Raw genomic sequence first — 20,538 nt, 5'->3', positions numbered from 1 at the left:
GTTTGACCAACTTGACGGAACCAAAAGGCAAGCAGGTGTCCCGCCTGGCCTAGTCTCAGGGGCCGGCACAGAGCAGGTGTCCATAAAAGGTGGCTGAGGAACAAATGGATGCACAAAGCACTAGTACCACAGAGCCCATCTGGGCCCGCTGGATGGCAAGGCCTGGAGCTCAGCAATGGGTTGGAAAGTGGATGGGGTCGCACCGTGAGCCTGGAACCCTGCCCGGTGCTGGGAAAGTCAAAGACCTCAGCACCGGCCGGGGTGGGGGGAGCGGGGAGGTACAGGAGGTGGTCTCCCCAGCAGGGGACCAGTGCCAGCTCCCGGGGGCTGGGCCTCACTTACCCGGCGTCCCTTGGCTCCCCTCATGCCCGGCGGGCCTCGAGATCCGGGAGGACCCTGTGGGGAGCAGATGTGGAGAAGCTCTTTGTCAGGGAGTGAGTCCGGCACTGAGGGAGAGCAGCAAGGGGCAACGCCTGGCCTCGGAGCAGCCCCTGCCCAGGCTCAGCAGCCTTCCTGGGAGAGGCTGTGGCCCCCTGGGAGAGTCTGTCCCACCGGGGGAGCGGAGGAGAAGCTGCAGCCCTGAGCAGGACTCCGCCTGGTTCCCGGGCCTCAACCCTTCCTCTCCTTCCCCTCCCTGCAGGAGCCATTTCCCTCATTTCAAATTCAACAAGCAGAAGCTACAGGACATTTCCGAAGGAAAAAAAAAAAAAAAAAAAGGCTCTCCTTAAATTTCCCATTTCCTCTTCTTTGTTGTTGCTAATCCTCACCCAAGGATATTTTTTCCATTGCTTTTCAGAGAGAGTGTGGAAAGGAGGGGGAGAAAGAGAGAAACATGGATGGGAGAGAGAGAGACATACACACACACATCGATGGGTTGCCTCCCCCACATGCCCTGATAGGCGGCAGGGAGCAAACCTGCAAATGAGGTATGTGCCCTTGACCAGGAATCAAACCCTTGACCCTTTGATGCATGAGGCGACGCTCTAACCATTGAGCACACCAGCCAGGGCCCGTTTCCTCTTTCTCCCCCTATCAGCAAGGCGAATGTGGCAACCCCAGTTCTGTCCCCCACCCTGACCCCAACTATCACCTGAGAGCCTAGAAAGAGCCCTGAGGGGGAGAAGGGGAAGAACCAGTCCACAGCCCCGAGGTGAGGGAGGGGAATGGAGGCTGGCCCGGGGAAGGGAGGGCCAAGGGCGGGGGAGGCTGGGTAGAGAAGGGGGTGGTGGATGGGTGCAAAGAGAAGGGCACTGGCCCGAGGAGGATGCCAGTTACCTCGGCGTGACAAGAAGAGGCGCATGGGAGAGAGAGACAGGGAGGAGGGACAGACCACAGGGCTGGCTTTGTTCCCAGCTCCTGGACCTGCACAGGCCCGTGGCCTGGCATTAGGAATCTGTTGAAGGAAGGATGAATAAGCAAACAACTGAAGAGAACGGAGGAAGGTTGGGAGGGAGAGAAAGGAGGCAAAGAGAGGGAGCAGGCGGTCTCGCTGCCCAATTTCTCTTCCCGGGTTCCAGCCCCAGCTACACCCATCAGTCAGCAGCTGCTCCCCACGGCTGGCCAGGACCCTGCACAGCTACGCGCAGATCCCAGCTCTGCCACTTATTCATTCTGTCGCTTTGGCAAGTGACTTAAACTCTTTGGCCTCAGTTTCATAAACTACAAAGTGGGGATAAGAGGACAGAGCGGTTCAGCGGACAGTCTCAGACGGGGCGTGCTCCTTTCACAAGGAACAGGGGTGGCCTCAGCGCCCCCTCCGAAGACCAGAGAGCCCCAGCTCCGTTTGTGGCCTCAGCAAAAACCCCTCCAGCTCCCCGCTTTCTCTCCCTGCGGCCTCAAAGGGTGCAGACCCTCCGGCTGCTGCTGCTGAAGAACTAATGTGAGGGGCTGGGCCCCAGCCTGACCCCTGGCCAGCAGCGCAAGCAGGGGGTGACGCCAGCTTGGCCCAATAGAGAGACAGGTCTGACTCCCGGACGGTGGAGACCAGGAGGACCGGGTGAGAAGGGACCACTTTATGGAGGGAGCTCCGACGGCCGAAGGCACGCGATGCGTCCCTGGGAAATCTCAGGAGCCAAGTCTCCGACGTAGCAGCAGTGGAGCCAAGTGCTTACCCGGGCCAAATGCTCCACCAGAGACAGAGGTTCAAACCCTGGCTCTGCCACTTACTCATTCCGTCAGTTTGGCAAGGGACTTAAACTCTCTGACCTTGGTTTCATCAACTAAAAAGAATAGATAAGAGTCTCTGCTCCCAAGAGCTGCTGAGAAGACGCAGGAACCTGGCTGGTCCCCAGGAAAGAGTAGCTACCAGCTCCCTTAAAGGAGAAGGCCAGAGACTGGCACTCTCAGGACCTGACTGGGTCCCCTCCCCCAGCCATGGGGAGTAGAATCGTGACTGATCTCAGGGACTGCAGAAAAACGTGGGTGTTAAAGTGTTTGGAAAAGTGGGAAAATGCCAATCAGATGGGAACAATAGTGCCAGAAATGTCCCTTTACTAGCCATCGTCTTATTAATAATCTGCACCCTGAGAGCTTTCTAACATCACCAAAAGGACCGTGGGGGCAGGCAGAACTCAAAGGTGCCTGTCATCGTGTTTGGATGATGGTCACACCTCGCCCCGCCTGCCACATAGTAGGTGCTCAGGAAAGATCTGCTAGTGAGTGAGAGAACGATCATATTCAGCATCCCCACTAGACAATGAGAATCTTAAGAGCAGAGCTATTTCTTACCACTAGGCACCCCTGGAGTTGGGCATCGGCTCCGCACACAGTAGGTGCACGCAAATGTTTGAGAACTGAGCTCGTCTTGCTTCCCTAATTGGCCCAGAGATCTGGTGTGTGCACACTTTCCTTGGGTTCAAATCTTCAAAGGCTCCCGTGGCCTCCTTTATCAGACCCTAGGGAGCCCCTCAATCCGGTCTTTGGAGGGACCTGGGCAGCCTGAAGTTACCCCCCTGCCCTGCCTGGGGGTCCTGACTGGGCTGGGCGCTTCTCCCCACACCCTTCCCACCTGCCTGAAGCCCATCCCTCCATCTCCCAGAGTGGACCCCTAGCCCTGAGCCCTGGCCTTGAAGTGGGTGCTCTTGCCAGTCTCCACATCGTCCATCAGCAGAGGCAGAGGGACCAGGAGGCCCATGTTCTAGGTGAAAGCCGGCCCTCCCTGCCCCCACAGCACCCCGGGGGCCTCTGGATTTGGGTGCTCCTACTACCCCCCTCCCCCAGCCCTCCTGCCTCTCCCATCCCCCCCTGCCTTGGGACCCCCAGGAATATTCCGGGTTCCTCAGTCGTCACAAGAAGCCCGGGACCCCTGCCTCCTCGGAGCTGATCCCCAGCCCATTTGTCCCCAGGGTTTCCCACTTCTCCCCTCCTTTCCCCATCGTTTCTTATTCATTGGGTTCTCTCTCTCCCTCACGCCAAAATAGAAGCTCCTAAAGGACAGACAGGGGCTGCTTTCTGCCTTGCTAATGGCTGCATCCCAGCTCCGGGCCAGGCCCCAGGCACACATGTCACAGTATTTCCCGAGAAAACAAACAGAGCCATAATGGTGCTAATGACCAAGGTGCCTCTTTGTAATAAGCATTGCTATGGAACGAGCATCGCGGTGGCAGGAATGAACGTCGGCCGCATGGTTTCATTTAGCCGTGCAATCACACTGTCACGACCACAGTTATTTTCTCTATTTTGCAGCTGAGCATGAATTTAGGCTCCGAGTTCAGTGATCTGTCCTGGCAAGATAGTCAGGGAGCCGTGGAGCTGGGACGCGGGCGAACCCAGGTCTGCCTGACTCGGAAGCCTCACCCTCACCTGACAGTGGGTTTAGGCTCAGGAACACGAGGGCTCTGCTTACCGGGGGTCCAGGCTCTCCGGGGGTCCCAACACCACCGGGCGTTCCAGGATGACCCTACGCAGAGAGAAGAAAAGGAAGGACTAGGTGGTGGAAGGTGTCTCTCCCTCCTTCAGTCCCTCCCGCCTCGGCTGGCTCGGCCTGGCCCAGGGACACAGAGCAGCAGCCAGGCCTCCCGGAGGGAAAGGGAACAGACCATCCTGAATGTCTGCAGGAGGCAGAGGCGGCAGAGAGCAGAGCTGCCACCAGGGCTGCGAGGGCGGAGGCATGCAGACGTGCTCCTTACCATTGACCCCTTGGGTCCAGGCGCTCCTGGGGGTCCCATCATGCCCCGGTCACCCTGTGATGGAGACAACAATTCAGGAGGTCACAGCTGCGGTGGCTCTGTGGGGGGCAGGTGAAGAGGGCCTGCCAGAGGCCAAACAGGTGCTGACAGGGGAGGGATGGGGATCTGGGATTTCACACGGCAGAAGAGAAGACCCTTGGGCAAGTCCAGGGAGGCCTCAGCGCCACTGCAGCGTGCCACACAGTGGCTTCCCTCAGGCCGGGACCATCCCGATCGAGGATATGCTAATTCCACGTCCCCTCTGGTCTGGGCCCACGTCATGAGGTCCTCGTTAGGCCTGGCATCCCCGAGCTCCGTGGTCGGCAAACTCATTAGTCAGCAGAGCCAAATATCAACAGCACAATGACTGAAATTTCTTTTGAGAGCCAAATTCTTTAAACTTAAACTTCTTCTAACGCCACTTCTTCAAAACAGACTCGCCCAAGCCGTGGTATTCTGTGGAAGAGCCACACGCAAGGGGCCAAAGAGTCGCTTGTGGCTCGCGAGCCAAAGTTTGCCGACCACTGCCCTAGCTGGTCATGCTGAGGCAGAGATGGCAATGGAAGGTCTTTCTTTCATTTTCCCCACGCCCTGCCCAAACCTAGATGAGATGCTGGGAACTCTTTCCTCCTGATCCATCCTGACAGACCGGCCGAGAGGGTGAGTGTAGCAGGCAGAGCTGTGGGCCGGAAGGCAGGGGTTCTGGGTTCGAATCCTGGCTGTTTTTGTGAGGCCCTGTTTCTTGTGTCCACCCTCCCAGCCACCAAACATTGATTGAGCATCCACTATGTGGCCAGCACGGTATGCTAGACCCGGAAGACTAAGTGGTGAGTAGACGTAGGCAGATCCTGCTCACACGGAGGGAGACCCAGCATGGTGAGGAGATGGACACACATCGCCTACGCGGATGTGAGGTGGGACCGAGCAGGGACGGAGAGGGTCTCGGCGCCAAGGCCTTCCGACAGGGGGTTGGACCCCCTGGGTGCAGGGGTGCGGTGGGGAACACGTCCCTGAGGAAGCACAGCGTGACCTGAGAGCAAAATGGGGAACTGAGTCATGAAGACCCAGGGTGGAGGGATGGGAGTGGGAAGAGTGCACCTGGCACGGGAACAGCATGGGCAATGGTCTGTGGGCGACGAGGGGCGTGGGGCATTTGAGCAATAAGAGAGGGCAGAGCTGGCCTTGACATTGCACTACAGTGATGCAAGATGTTACCGCTGATGGCAGCAGGGGAAAGGGCGCCCTGGATCTTTCTGGACTCTTTTTTGCAACTTCTTTTGAATCTATCATTATTTCAAAATCAAAAGTTAAAATTAAAAGGGGGAAGAGAGGGAAGGGGAGAAGGAGGAGAAGGAAAACGTGGCGGCCAGAGGGACTTGGGCACAGGGCGTGCAGAGGAGGGCGGCTCAGGGTAAGCCTGGGGTCAAGTGGGGTCAGATGAAGGTAAATGCTTCTCCTCTCTGGGCCTCAGTTTCTCCATCTGCCCAATAGGAGTAACATCAGCTTCTCCGAGGACCTGCCTGAGGATGAGATAAGCTCCAGGAAGGAAAGTGGGTGCCGCCCAGGGGGCGGGGGATGGCAGTGGGGGGCAGGGGATGGGATTGGGGGGCAGGAATGGGAAGCCACAGGCTGTGGGCCACCTGGGCCCGCCTGAAGCAGAGTGACTTAGTAGGCAAGTGTGGCCTTGGATACTGAACCTAGTTCCAGCGCCAGCTCTGCCACTTCCTGTCTGGGTGACCTTGAGCCAGTCACCTCCCCAGTGTGAGCCTCGGTCACAAAAAGGACAAAGGTTCTTTGAAGGCCCGGATGCTAGGGCAATGAGGACAGCCCGGGAGAAAGAAGCCTGAACCCTCCTCCCTCCACCAGGTCAACCAGCCCCTTCATCTTTTCAAAACACAAGCTCTGTGTGTTCAGATGTCCCCTTCCACACGGCTTACCTTTTCTCCCACGATGCCTGGCTCCCCGACCAGACCAACGAAGCCCAGGAGCCCCTGCAAGAAACGTTTGTGAAAGCAAAAGGCATGAGTTCAAAGGCAACCTCCTGCGGCGTCCCTCCTCTGGGGCTGTCTCCCTTCCCCGTGCCTGGTGACCCTGCCAGCATGGGGCTGCCACCGAGGGAGCAGAGGAGCCACCTCTCCCGGCTCTGTCCTGACTTCCCTCGCCCCACCAGATGGTTCTCGTTTGGGAGCCGAGCGGTGGGGCCGCTGCCAGCATCCCTGGGAGCCGCACATTCTTCCCGCGCCAGCCTCAGGCCGAGCGAGCGTGGTGATGGCGGGGCGGCCCCGGAGCGGTGCTGGGCACAGGCCTGCCTGTGAGGAGTCTGTCCCCGTCTTTCAGGGCCCCGGGGCTGTTTCAAAGAGAGGAACCGACTCGCTGGCCAGGACAGAAATACCACAGCGGCCCCTGCCAAAAGCCCCGATTGAGATCTGGGAAGCGGAGGCCCTTTCACTGTCTTGTGAAAGGCTTCCTCTCCGCACTGAAAGGGCGCACACACACACACACACACACACACACACACACACTGGTTCCCGCTGCTCTTTTAACTCCGCTGGGTGATAGCTCGCCTCCTGGTTCCAGTGGCTCCTCATGGAGGCTGCTGCCCTGAGCAGGCACACAGCAGGGGGAGCCGCCTAGCGGGGTCACCGGGAAAGGAGGGGGGAGGGGGAGCATGCCTTTGCCCGGACCCTGCACTCTTCTCTGTTAAGGAAAATCCAAATCGAGGATTCAACATCCAAACTGTGTGTCAAAATGCCCTGGGAAGAACCAGGTTTGCAGCCACGAGTAGAGTTTCTGGGAGCAGGAGGGAGGACTGAGGGGTGCATGGGTTTGTCCCATGATGTCTGCTCCTCGTCCCCAAAACCTATGCGGAGAGGAGGCCTTGGACCTGATCAGAAGGAGGTCAGAAGGGATGCCCCTCCTCAGCCAGTAAAGTGGCAGAGTGACACCCGGTTCCGAAGGGCTGGCTCTGCGGGTCTCAGAGCCAGGTTCAAAGCTCGGGCCTGGACCACGTGTGTCCGCTGCTGCAGCCTGGGGCCCAGTGGCTCCAGAGTCCAGCACCTGTCCCTCCATCGGGGCCTCCAAAGCATGTGGCTGGGAGCAGGACACGGATCCCCACCCCCCTCCACACACACACACACACACCATACACACACACTATCACTGCCCATGGAGGGCCCCGGTTGCCTGGGCTCAGAGACCCTTCAGGATTGAAGGAAGAGGTGAGAGAGTGAGGTACAAGGTATGAGGTCATAGCAAATAAGCCGTAGAAAAGAACTGACTTCTGCAACAACGTGCTTAAAAAATAAATAAATAAATAAAATAAAAATCAGAGCATTTTCAGGGGATAGCAATATTAATAACAACGGCTGGCACCTAGCACTATCGATGTCATTGTCATCAAATCTTCAGGTTTGTGGGCCCCGGGCGAACCACAGCGTCTCAATACAAGTGAGGTCCCTCCCGTCCCATTCTAACCCGTTCTCAAAGGGCACGGGGTGAAGACAGAGGCCTGAGCTCCCCACCAGGGAGCCGTCAGACGTGTGGAGGATGCAGAGGGCAGGGGAGAAAAGCGGCTTTGTTCGGAGGCCTCGGCCCGGCTGGCCCGGGGAGGAGAAATTTCATAGCTACTTTAAATTTATGGCTTGTTGGGCCCTGGAAGGCAGGCAGGTCATAAACCTCAAACAAGAAGCCAAACAGGATCCTAATGAATAAGGGCCATACAGCAAGCGCCCCGTTCCCCTGCCCCACCTCGGCGACCTCCCTGGGGCACTGTCCAGGACACCCTGGCAGGCCCGTCCTGCAGCTGGGGCTGAGGCTGGGGGGTGGGCGGAAGGGGGTGGGGGGTGGGGGCAGTGCCAGAGGCCCAAGGTTTCCACCTGGCGGCCGGGTGGAGAAGCGCTCTGACAGCACAGGCCCGCTGGCTCCTCTCGGGCTTGCAGAGGGCACGGGGAGGAGGCGGTGTTGTCACTTATGGTGGGCACTGCACAGTCAGAGTCTGAGTCTTTGATTTGGGGGAGGAGCTGGCCTGGTCCTCAGTGTCTACAGAGGAAGGGCCACTGTCTGCTATGGGAGTTGTTCTCCTTCCTCCCGCCTCTCACGGGACATTCCACTACGTGCTGGGGAGGCAACTAGGAGGACAGCTGTTGGTCCTCGGCTGGACCAGGCATTGCAGCGTTAGGTGTTTCCATGCCTGCCCCCCCTTCTCCCTGCACCCCGCCACCCCCTCCAGAGCTTTTCTAAGGCAAGGCCCATGCCTTGGAATCATCGGGGTGTCCCCAGTACCTAGGACAGGGCCTGGCAAGCCGGCTGCCCTCTAAGTAGTTATTGGAAGGCGAGAGGTCCAAGGGTTTTCCAGTCCCTCTCGCACACAGGCCTCGGGAACCCGCAGGTCTGAGGGCGGGCCCTTGCTGGGAGAGGATTGTTACTGCCCGGGAGATCTTGGGCAAGTTGCTCCTCGGAGCATCACACACAAAATGGGGCAATGACACCTCCTGCCTGAGGGAGGGCTGCTGGCGGAATTGCAGGTTATGGTGTAGAACGTGTTTGCCTTAGAGCCTCTCACCGAACAGGTGCCCAACAAATGTAGCCCATACTGTGACTCTGAAACTGTCACTGACACTGACATGTCATATCACTGCAGACGCTTCAAGATGTATCATCAAGTCTTGTCACCCCTTCGAAATTGAGGCCATTCTTAGGCCTGATGCTAGATCTCATTACTAATAAAGAAGCATAGCTACGAGTAGGTCACATTTGGACATGTCTTCATAACTGTCGTTGGATAGGATCGATTTCCCTTGTAACCCTTTGCCTTGTATTTTCTGCATTTAAACCTTCTACTCTGAGAAGGGGCCTATGAGAGCCACCAGCCTGCTATGCGGGTCCGAGGCACAAAGAACACGGACATTCTAGGGCTCTGAGTATCTATTTCCCGAGGGCCCTGCCATCAGCATAACTATGAAATTAAATTTGCTGATCGGGTTGCCTTTCTTTTTCTTCTTCTCCTCAATCAGGAAATACGTCCAGGCCGCAGCAGCCCTTCCAAACTCCCGGGCTTCCCGCAGAATGCGCTCAAATGACACGAGAAGCGTTTCAAAAAACCCAGTCCTGCCCCTGCTCCAATTCCTCCCCCCATCTCACCCCCGCCCCAACAGATGTAGCCTGAGGGAGCCATGGTGCCCGACTCTCACGCCATCCATCGATGGTGCTCGGTGGAGGCAGATTCTTCTGGGTCCCCACATCACTCCTCACAGGGTGTGGGGGACGGGTCCTTCCTTAAAGGAGTGGAGGGGACCCCCACCCCGTCCGCTCACCCAGCACCCAGAGCTGCGTCTCTCCAGTGCCAAGGCCCAAGACCTTGAGAGTGAATGAAGGCCGTGGTTCTCGAACCTCCTCCTTCAGACCTTGTTTGGCCTGGCTTCCCAGGTAGCCAGAGCCCCGGGTTTGAATTTCTCTTGCTCTAGGATTTAGGGGTGCCTGACCAAGAGCCCCTGGCAAGTGGCTACGCTTCTGTGCTGGCCGTCTGAAAGCCGAGTGCAGGCAGCACTGTGGAAGGGCTCTTCCAGGTCTCATGTTCTGGGAGCCAGGTCACGTCACCCCTTCGGGCGAATGCCCCAGAGACCCCCGCAGAGGCAGGCCGTGGGGAGCGGCCGTTGTGATGGGACTCACGGCTCTCAGTCAGACTCCCCCTCCCTGAGAACCAGCGTCCACGTCAGCGAAAGAGGGAGATGAGTAGACCCACCTCTGGGGCTGGGAAGGGACTGAAGGTGGGGTGCATGGGGCTTGGCATGGCATAAGTGCTCAGTACAGAGCCGTTCTGCTCAGAGACCAGGGCGGACTCACCTGCTCACCCACGGGCCCCGGCCGTCCAGGGTTGCCCGGCTCCCCCTGCGGAGAAACAGAGGAGGATCACTTGGGACGAGCGGTGGGAGTTCAGGCCTCCTGAGAGCCCCCCACCCCCCTGATCCGCCTTAGTCCCTGCTGGTGGGAATGGACTGGCAGCCTCATCGCCAGAGCCTGGCCTCGGAGGCTCCAAACAAATGGCAGGGATAAAGGGACACCGGGACAGACCCCATGGCCCTGAAGAGGACCCGAGTCACCCGTGTGCTCTGAGTGGCCCTTGGCGGCCTCCTCAGCACGCTAATGTCTACATCGCACGTGGGCCCTGCATCAGCCCACTGCGTTTTGTGGGGGTGGGAACGGAAGCGCGGGGGAGGGAGCTGCTGGGGGTCGTGCAGCCAGCAGGAAGCGGGGCTAGAGCTGGACCATAAGTCTGTCTGATCGAAACCTCCATTCCGCCAGCACCAGCAGACTCCTGGGCTATGTCATCGCTCCCACCGCAGAAACCCAACTGGTATCAGAGGGAGCCCGGTCGAGACCTCAGCGGGCAGGACTTTGGCTCACAGATGGATGTGGCTCATTGCAATCCCGGGCCCAGCCTCATCCTCCCCGGCTCCTCCCTCAGACCTCAGCTCATGGCACCAGAGGGGCCAGGAGGACATGTGGGCCATTTCCCCTGGGGGGGTGGGGGGAGGACACGGGAGAGAATGTGGACAACCTGCCTGCCCCCTGCCCCGGCCCCCGCTCGGCGCTAATCCTCTGTAAATGTGCCAGCTATACACACGGCCCACAGTCCCTGTCCCTGACGGCCAGGACAATCCAGCCTCCAGGGGAGTCCCTGGAAAGCCGTGGAGTGAGGCTGCCCCTCTGCTGAATGAGGGTCATCACTGTCCCACCCAGGCTAGTTCTGTCTTCATAACTTAAAACAAAACCATAAACAAATGTATTACATACTTATGGCATATATGGGGACACACAGAGGCCCAGAGGAGGAGGGAATCTAGAATCTCAGCGCCCAGAGGTAACCTGCCCACATGCCAGCCTCTGCTCTGAGTACCCAGGAGTATGGTACACCTGGCCCCTACCCCGGCTCAGACCGTAAGGCGCCGATTCATACCTGCCTCCCCCCACCACCCCCACAGGCACTTCCTGTGAGTACAGTCCCACCACGCCGTCCGTGGTGGCTGCGCTGTGTCCCATGACTGGAGCAACCCACTGCAGGACGTTCAGATGCTGTCCCTTGTCCTTGGATGACCAACACTTGGTGATAAACAGGGAACTCTTCCCCACCCCCATCCCCACGCCACAACTGGCCACGGAGTCCAGGGTTGGCCCTGGGGCTTCGTATGTTGACTTCCTCTCTCTCCTCTCCTCCCCAGGCGTCTCCCCCTCCCGTTCCTCAGCCTTGTCACTTCCAAGCCCCCTCACCTTCAAGCCATCAGGGCCCGGCCTCCCTGGAAACCCTTTCCTGCCAGGCTGGCCCTGCAACAGAAAGAGATGAGTAATAGGAGCCCGTGGGGCGGCACGGCTGATCCCAGGCCCTGGCACCGGGGACGGAGGGCCACGGTGCCCGGGGTGGGGGCAGGGATGAGGAGCCCCATGTCAGCGGGCTGTTCGGAGAAAGCACGAAAGCTGTGTGACCTTGGGGAAGTCCCCCTTCTCTGGCTGACCTAGCTCATAAATGAGGAGATGACACCTGCTTCAAGGAGCCAGGAAAAGGGGAGGGACCTGGACAGGAGATCAAGGGCCCAGGGGGATGGGTCCTGCCAGGGTGGTCTGGAGGCGCCTGCGGGTCCCTGAGACCCCCTCAGCGATCCGTGTGGTCAAACCGTCTTCATAACAGGACTAAGATGTCATCTGCCTGTGTCGCTCGCGCTCTCATGAGCGTCAGCGGCGGTTTCCAGAGGCTACGTGACGTGTGGGATGGTCAGATTGAATGCAGAGACGCTAAAGAGAGTAAAATGATGCCACTCTTCCCGTGGGATTATTTTGGTTTGGAAAAATATGGCTATTTTTCGCTAAACTAGTATTTCTGTGACCATGAAGTGGGTTCATTATTAATTTTAGATGGAGGGAGTGACACATTTCAAATCTCTCAGGTTTGATGGCCAGCATTGCTAGATGTAACCCACAGAAAGAAAAGCGTTTTGGGTTCCCTCCACAGAGTTTAAGAGTGTCAAGAGGGCCGAAGCCGGTTTGGCTCAGTGGTAGAGCGTCGGTCTGCGGACTGAAAGGTCCCAGGTTCGATTCCGGTCAAGGGCATGTACCTTGGTTGCGGGCACATCCCTAGTAGGGGGTGTGCAAGAGGCAGCTGGTCGATGTTTCTCTCTCATCGACGTTTCTAGCTCTCTATCTCTCTCCCTTTCTCTCTGTTAAAAATCAATAAAATATATTAACAAAACAAAAAAAAAAGAGTGTCAAGAGGTCCCAGACCAAAGCATTTGTGAACTGCTGATTGGTCAGTTGCAGGGATGGGGAGGAGGGAGGTGGATTAAGAACCTTCCGGAAGGACAGAGGATGCAGGGTTAGGTTCCAGGCAGGGCATCTGCTTCCTGGCTGTGAGACACTAAACCGCTCAGTCTGAGCCTAGCCGGCCTCCAGTGAAACTAAGAAGAGTGGTGGGTGCCTCTCTCGTGGGAGACTCGAATGAGAAAAGAGGCAAAAAGCACCAACATCCAGTAGGTGGACGGGGGCAGAGGTCAATGTCCCCTCTCGTCTCTCTCCTTTAAGGTCTGTCCTGTCCCCCCTCGCTGGCCCAGGCTCCCACCCATGACTTCTCTCGGATCGCTACCCAAACGTTCCCAACTGTGCACAGCAGGCTCAACGCCACCAAAACCCCCGCCAGCAACACTCACCTCCAAGCCAGGGGCGCCAGGCGGTCCCATGGGGCCCTCATCTCCCTGGGGTCGGGAGGCAAAAGAGAGGGAAAAGTAGAAAGTTAACCCAGGGGGGCTCTTAGAAAACCTGTCCTATAAAAAGGGAAAGGGGTGCACAGAAGAGAGTCCTTCAGGACCAAGAGAAACGGCCCACCCGGGCGGGGGCACCACCGGTCATGGCCTAGAGGCCGGGTCAACGGGGCCTTCCACGTGGATGCAGCCCTCGGTGTCCTTCGATGTGATCGCCTGGGTTCAGGGCCGTGCGGGGTAACCCCATCCTGTGCTGTGGGAGCAGAGCCCCGACGGCAGCTCGGAGCTATGGGTTCTATTCTGAGCTCTGCCGTTTACTTGCTGGCAAGACCTTAGCCTCACGGTGCCTCAGTTTCCCCATCTGTAAAATGGTGCATCACCCCAAAGTATAATGACTGGCTTAAATTACATTCCCGGGCCGGGACCGGTTTGGCTCAGTGGATAGAGTGTCGGCCTGGGGACTGAAAGGTCCCGGGTTCGATTCCGGGCAGGGGCATGTACCTTGGTTGCAGGCACATCCCCAGTCGGGGGTGTGCAAGAGGCAGCTGATCGATGATTCCCTGTCATCGATGTTTCTAACACTCTATCCCTCTCTCTTCCTCTCTGTGAAAAATCAATAAAAAATATTAAAAAAAAAAATTACGTTCCCGGAGGACAGGGAGGATCTTTTGTGCTTCCGTGAAGCCACCCCCGATATCGCTCTGGACGGGGGTGCCCAGTGTCTCGTGGGTGTGAACGGAAGGAGGAAGAGGAGGCCACGAGAGGAGCTGTAGGAGTGCATGAGTGAATCAATGAAGCATGAGCAAGGGGCAGGCATATCCAGGGTTTTCTTGGGCCATTTTTCTCTTCTCCACCCGCCCCCGCTTCCCACTTGTGGCCCGTGGAGACTCTCCAGGCCTTCCCGCAGGCACAGGCAGCCTCCAAACCATCCCTCTGGCCTGCCAGGCCTGACCAAGGGCCCCCCTTTAGAGCTAACCCCCCCCCCCCCCCGCCCCGTCCCAATTCCAGGAAAGCAGACTCATGTGGCGGCTCCCAAAGCCGCTGGATGCCTGCCTGTGGGCGCGCTGAGTCTGGCCGCCCGCACCCCTACCAGGGCCGTGTCCCCGGGTCCTCGGGCAAAATGTGGGCCTGCCTGAGTGTGCACAGTATCCAGCTGGTGCTCCAGTGGACTTCCAGGGACCGTGTCGATCCCCTTCATCAGCAGATCTCTGCCACGTACTAGCTGTGCGAGTCACGTGCTTCTCTGAGGACACCCCGGGCGGCTCCCCGGAGGAGGAGGTTAGCAGCACAGGGTCTATGTCATGGCACCCGTGGGCTTTGGGCCGCCAGCAGACCTGGCTTTGAATCCCAGCCCTGCCGGCCACTAACCACAGGACCGGGCGGTCTCCTCACTCCTGTGAGTCATAGGCCTCACGTGTACGATGGAGCCAACAATGCCTACCCTCCCCTATCAATGCCCAAGAAACTGTGCCACCCTGAGCAGGCGCAGTGGCAGCGGCTCTGAGGAAGAAACCCCAGGGCAGGCAGGTGCAGGGGGCGCAGGGGAGGTGCAGCGGAGTGAGGGGGTGGCCCACCGGGCGGGCCAGGGCAGAGAAGGCACCTAGACAGGCCGCAGAGCAGGGCCGTCAGGAACGAGCTGAAGGGTGCGCCCAAGGCCTGCAGGACACAAGACAGAGTGGGCCGGGGGCTGGGGGCGGATGGGCAGGGGCAGGGGCAGGGCCAGATGGTCTCACCTCGGGCCCCAGCTGCCCAGGGGGTCCCGGCAGGCCTCGAGCTCCAGGCTTCCCCTGGGAGAAGAGAACGAAATGAGGTCACTGAGGTGGCACCTCCATCCCCATCCCAGAACTGTCAGCTTCCTCAGTGGCAGGGACTCACCTTCACACCTTCTGGGCCGTTGTCCCCAGGGGGGCCGATATCTCCCGGGAATCCCTGGGGGGGGGTGGGGGGGAGGCAGAGAGCAGGGATCACCCATGGGGACTGTGAAGAGAAGTGCTAAGAGCGTAGGTCCTGGGGGTGCCCACCTGGTTTGCAGCCCACCCTGTGTGGGCGTGACCCGGGGGCAACGCAGCTCACTGCCCTGATTACGATTCTAAAGCAGGGAAGGCGGTACGCCTCCGAGGGCTGCTGAGGAGAGGAAAGGAAAGAATGCAGGAACGTAGGCGCATGCAGGGTGCCTACCCCAAAATTTCTCAAGTCCTCAGCCTGCATGTGCCGGGGCCTAGAGCCGGCCCCCTCCTGCTCTGAGAAGTGTCATCTCTGACTGCAGGGACCCTGCAGGGGTGAGTGCGTTCTGGGGTTTCAGTGACGTTGAACAGCGTGAAAGGCACGGATCTGACTGCTCTTGGCCCCTCCCACCACATCCGGGCCGGGCGTGTCAGACTCCCACTCCCTCCACGGGGGCTCCCTGCCCCCAGACCAGCCCTTCCAGGTGGATGACTGGAACTGGACCGTGGGAGTTTCTCTCTGACAGGGAGCAGGATGCTCTCCTTCCCTCCTCCTTTGCTTTAGGTGTAATGACTCTGTTCATTCAGCTGAGGACCCCACTCACTTCCGGGCCAGCCTCCCTCCTCCCTCACTGTCCTGCCGGCTAGAAACCAAAGAAAGCTTTTCTCATAGGAACCCCTGCAGTCAAAATGCCTCCTGCCATCTTGCCTTCATGCGGTGGCTTTTCTTTTCCTCCTTCCCTTGATGTTTTGGCAATCCCTGTTCAACGGCAGCTCAGCCATCCTGTCACCCTTGTCGCCGGCCAAGGCAAGAACGGTCTTGAGTTTAGAGCTCACATAGGTAGCTGAAGTCCCACTTTTTTTTTTTTTTTTCTTTCTTCAAAATGAGGGGCTCCATCCTTAGCCACCAACTCCACACACACAGGGGACCAGGACAGTTCCTGAGCCGCTCTGGGCCTCAGCTTCCTAGTCTGCAAAATGGTGACCACGAACTCCCGCCCTACGGGGCTGGTCTGAGCCATGAAGGGAGTAACGTAAGCAAGGCTTCGCTCAGCGCCTGCTGCCTGACAAGACCTCAATACAAGTCTGCATCCAAAAGGATGTGGGCTCCCGGCTCCCAGGAAAACAAGTCTGCCTGAGGTGGGCCGTCTCCGGGGAGAACTTGGCCGCGGGGACACAGACCAGGCTCCCGTGCCCACATGGGTCGGGCCCACTAACTCGCGAGAGAGACCACCGATGGGGGCTGGGGAGCTGCAGCTCCCGCATGGTCCCGGGAAAGGCGGAAAGGCCCCGGGAGGCGCTGACAGGCTCATCAGCTCTTGTCTTAGGCGGAGCAGAGCCATCTTCTGAGTCAGCCAACCCAAACAGAACCCAACGCAAGAGGCAGACCCCGGTGGCTTCCAGGGCCCTGCAAGGGAGCCAAGGCAAACCTTCCTCCTGCAGAAGCGGGGACCCTGAGGAGGTCCCCTGCCTGCACTGGGGCTCCCTGTCCTCATGGTAGGAATGCCTCCCTCACGTCCTGGTGGCGCATCAAGTTCTCACCCCAGAGATGCTGCTCCTCAGCCTCCTGGCCCGAGGTGGAGCCTAGTAACTGGGAGGGAGCTCGCTTTCCAGCCGCACTGGCCGGGCTGCGGGGAAAACCAGGGAGGAAGAGTCTTTTTCCACCGTGACCAGGGGAAGGAATCGGGGCCACGAAGGGAGGCCAAGTCCATTTGTCTAAAGATAGGACGGTGTCACGGCCAACGTCAAAACAGTGGAAAGTCAGAACTTGTAGGTTTCAGGAAACACTCCCTCATCCATCCGGCGTTGCTGGGAGTGATCTTTGGAAGGGTCTGGGGAACCCGGCAGAGCCAGACTTTTGTCTCTGAGACCTGGCAGAGGAGCAAGCCCGGGCCGGGGAGTTGAGGGCGGGTGGGACTCCGGCCGGGGTTGGTGGAGACCAGCAGAGGATTGGGGCGCTGTTGATCCTGAACAGACAACGGCTCTGGCACTGCTCACCCTGCTCTGCAGAGCGAGTCCCCAAAGCAGGGGAGGCGGGGCAAGCAGAGCTCACCCAGCTGCCTCTCGCCACCTCATGACGAATGTCTAGCATACCTATGCTAATTCTCACAGGGATCAGAGGGACACTCTCGGGGTTCTGCTTCCAGGACTGGAATTATTATGTTAATAGCTAAACCATCCTGCATTGTTTCTCATTCTCTGCTCACATGCCAGAATTTCGCAGTGGTTTCTCACTCCTCAGACCAGGGAGCTCTGAGCCCTGAACTGGTGCAGGGCAGCTGTGAGCGGCTGGAGAGGTCCCAGGGCGCAGACGGGAGAGAATGTGCAGAGCTCCTAGTAAGGGTCCAGGCAGCAGAGCTCAGAGGACGCACCTGGTATTTTCCCCCCCAAAACTGTAAAGGTGGCCGCAAAGCTAGGGAGGGTCCCTGAAGGCCAGCTTCTGTCCCACTTGCCACTGACCGAGGGCAGAGATGGAAAGGGTCGCCTACCTCGGAATTCCTATTCTCAGCCCCGTCTCTCCTTTGCTGTGTGACCTCAGACAAGTATCTCCCTGTCTCTGGGTTTTGGTTTGCCAAGGACAATATCCCGTCCCACTTGCAGTCAGATACAGAGAAATAGGGCATCACATACCTCAGGCCCAGGGGGCCCAGGAAACCCAAGGGATCCTTTATCTCCAACTTTGCCCTGGGGAAGAGAAGAGATTATGGGAAGGGGGGTAGGCAGGCAGGGGTAAGTGAGGGCTCACCTTTTCCTGACCTTTTGTGCTGTCCCGTTGGCTGCAGGCAGTTGGAAAGCTCAGGAGTATACAAATGAAACCTGCCTAGGTAACTAGGAGCTGTTACTGTTCAAACCCCGCCTCCTACACCTACTAGCCATGGGATCCAGGGCAAGTCGTTTCACCTTGTGAAACCTCAGTTTACCCATCTGTAAAATGGGAGCAAGAATAATCCTATAACCCCTGGGGTTATTAGAAGTATCTGACATTCAGTGATATTCAGTAAATAAATGACACCTACTGCTATTATTAATTATGTTACTACTATTTACAAGATATCGGGAGCCCAAGATGCTTGCCAGTGACTGAGGCCTGTCTATGATGCTGGGTAAGTTCCTACCCTCTGGGCCTCAGTGTCCTCATCTGTGGAATGGGAGAATCTCCGTCACCCAGGGCTGCGGCAGGAGGAAGTGAGGTCCTGGATGACCTTTTGGAGGGGGTGAGGTTTGGGGGTCTCAGAAGAGAAGGTACTTACCAGAGGCCCTGGCTTCCCCCGTGCGCCTGGGAACCCTGGCAATCCCTGGCTGCCCTGGAAAAGACCCAGCGCGGGCCAGGATTAGTGAGGACCGGAAACAGCCAGGTGAACAGCTGCGGGGCCTCCTGGCCAGGCAGAGGCCGGGAGAGCAGCCGCCTCTGAGGAAGATGGGCTTTGTCCTCACAGTCCCTCCTTGCAGGGAAATGTACTAGCTCTGCACCCCTGAGGGCGAGGCCGCAGGCGTGCAAAGGTGGGACGGCCCGTCCTCACCAGAATTCCTGGACCTTGGGACCCTGGGGCCCCAGCAGGGAAGTCTGAGGACTGGAGCCCGGCAGGAGAAAGCAGCAGCCAGGCCTGCGTGTCTGGCAACCCAGAGACATCCAGGCTGGGTCAGGGTAGGCCAGCCAGGAGAGAGGGAAGGGGAAGAGGGAGAGCCGGCCAACATCTGGGCCTCATTGAGTGACAGGGTGAGGTCCAGATGCGGCCACATGGTACGGGACACAGGCACAGAGGAGCTGGCCTGGGCAGGACGCCCCAGTTCATCAGTTAGAAGGCCAGCTACTCACTCACTCACTCACTCACACATGCCCTCAGTGTCCACTCTTCTGGGCAGGAGCCTGGGCCCAGCTGTGCCGGGGCAGCCCGGGGACATACCGGCTGCCAGGGAGCCGAGCACACGTCCCATCAACCAGGGGGGAGAGGCGCTGCCGCGGGTGAGGGGCAGACAGGCTGCTCAGGCCACTGAGAAAATCAAGCGGCCACACCCCCAGCAGATGGAGAGAATGGCATCGGAGCAGGTCCTGAGGGAGGGGGCAGGGTTGGGCTAGCAGAGGCCGGGCAGAGGGTGTGCCAGGCGAGGCAGCCGTGTGTTGAAAGCCTAGGGAGGCAGGGGGCAGCTCGGGGGGGGGCCAAGCACAGGGCTGTACGGATGAGGGATATGAAAGTGTCAGGGTGCCCACTCACTGGGGTCCTGGGAGCCAGGGCAGGGAGCCAGGCATTCACTCTGGGAGCAATAGGGAGCCGTGGAGCGTTTGTGAGCACAGTGAGGCAGACGGGGAGGGGAGAGGCAGGGGCAGGGATCATTCAGGAGGCCTGTAAAGTCCGGGGAAGAGATGCTGAGGTGAGGGTGGGTGAGGGCAGGGAATACAGGGCTGTTTGGAAGGAAATGAGCTCGAGGTAGGTCCTGGGCTGTGATGGGCCCTGGGCAGGCAGCAGGAAGAGAGGAGCAGGATTGTGGGGAGGGAGAAGATGGGGGGGGGGGGAGGAGTAAGAATCTGCTGCAATTACCTTGTCTCCTTGGAATCCGGCATCTCCTGACACACCTGGAACCCCTTGTTCGCCCTAAATACACACCAGCAAAGGAGGTTACGATGGCGACCACAGGGGGTTCTGGAAGCCTCCCCCACCCGCAGCCCCTGGCAAGGTACAGCTCTGTCGAGACTGTCCCCAAAGTCCATCTGACCAGCAGCAGCCTTGTTAGAGGAGAAGGCAAGGCCCCGGGTGGGGAAGGCAGGCCCTGGGGGGGACCCAGCGGCTTCGTTGCAGACCTGCCTGGGGTTGCTGGTTTGGCCGAAAACTCTCTCAATGAGAGCTCAGCTGCCCCATGCCGCCTGGCCTTCCCGCAGAACTGACACCTGCAGGTGCAAGGAACCGTTTCTGGGCCCTGGAGCCTCTTCATCCACTGACGCCACACAGCGGCGAGCGCAGCGGGGACGATGGTGCCCGCTCCGTGGTTTCCGAGCACGGGCACCTGCTGCTCCAGATTCCTCGCCGCCAGGCTGGGAGCTGTCACTTCTTCCTTCTGTGGAAGTTTCTACGCCAGGCATCAGCAGCCGTCTACTCCTAATTAGCTGCTTCAAACCAACCTACGGGCTGAGAAACCAGCACACCGGGCTGGTTAAGACCATTTGTAGAGAGTCAACTGGGCTCCAGTTAGGTCTGTGTGATCCTTTTTTAAGACAGCCTGTTGCATGGGCGAGGCAACACGGATTCTGGCGGTGGGCGTCTCTTCTGCTCGCTCCCGGTGTTCAGCCCCGTCCTGGGGAACGAGCTGTCCAGGAGCCCAATCAGGAGATGTCTCCTTAGAGCTGGAACCACCTCGCAGGGCCCTCACCCTTCCTGGCTCTCCGTGGGGTGGGCATTCCCAATGGTGCGCTGGCCCCAGGCTCAGAACACATGCCCCACCCGGGAGCAGGTGGAAGAATGGAGAGTCTCAGGGAACCCGTGCCCTGCAGCTAGGGCTGTGACCTTCAGCAGAACTTCCTTGGCAGAACAAAAGCCAGAATTTAAAAAAATATACATTTTTTTTTAACTTAGCTTTAGTTTTTCCAACTTGGAAAACCCTGTATAGCATCCCAGAGTTGTAGGAACCAAGGAACTTTTTTTTCTTTCTTTCTTTAATATCCAAAGGAGGCGTGAGGGGGATCGCAGCATA

The 20,538-nt window shown here is 58.6% G+C and overlaps 1 protein-coding gene across 2 annotated transcripts in view; it reads right to left on the bottom strand.

Moving 5' to 3' along the window:
- The window catches only part of COL27A1 (collagen type XXVII alpha 1 chain), a 125,356-nt gene that overhangs the window by 40,129 nt on the left and 64,689 nt on the right, over positions 1–20,538 (bottom strand). For both annotated transcript variants that reach the window (XM_084898185.1, XM_084898184.1), the window contains exons 17-28: positions 19,392–19,445; positions 18,105–18,158; positions 17,485–17,538; positions 14,786–14,839; positions 14,644–14,697; positions 12,860–12,904; positions 11,433–11,486; positions 10,008–10,052; positions 6,104–6,157; positions 4,128–4,181; positions 3,845–3,898; positions 343–396 (exon numbers count right to left, since the gene is read on the bottom strand). In XM_084898185.1, the coding sequence (XP_084754311.1) occupies positions 343–396; positions 3,845–3,898; positions 4,128–4,181; positions 6,104–6,157; positions 10,008–10,052; positions 11,433–11,486; positions 12,860–12,904; positions 14,644–14,697; positions 14,786–14,839; positions 17,485–17,538; positions 18,105–18,158; positions 19,392–19,445 (630 nt within the window). The remainder of the gene's footprint in view (positions 1–342; positions 397–3,844; positions 3,899–4,127; positions 4,182–6,103; positions 6,158–10,007; positions 10,053–11,432; positions 11,487–12,859; positions 12,905–14,643; positions 14,698–14,785; positions 14,840–17,484; positions 17,539–18,104; positions 18,159–19,391; positions 19,446–20,538) is intronic.

This window comes from Pipistrellus hanaki (assembly GCF_964339955.1).
Source record: "Pipistrellus hanaki genome assembly, chromosome: 11".
In the NCBI taxonomy this organism is placed as follows: domain Eukaryota; kingdom Metazoa; phylum Chordata; class Mammalia; order Chiroptera; family Vespertilionidae; genus Pipistrellus; species Pipistrellus hanaki.
This window is presented reverse-complemented; position numbering and strand designations above follow the sequence as displayed.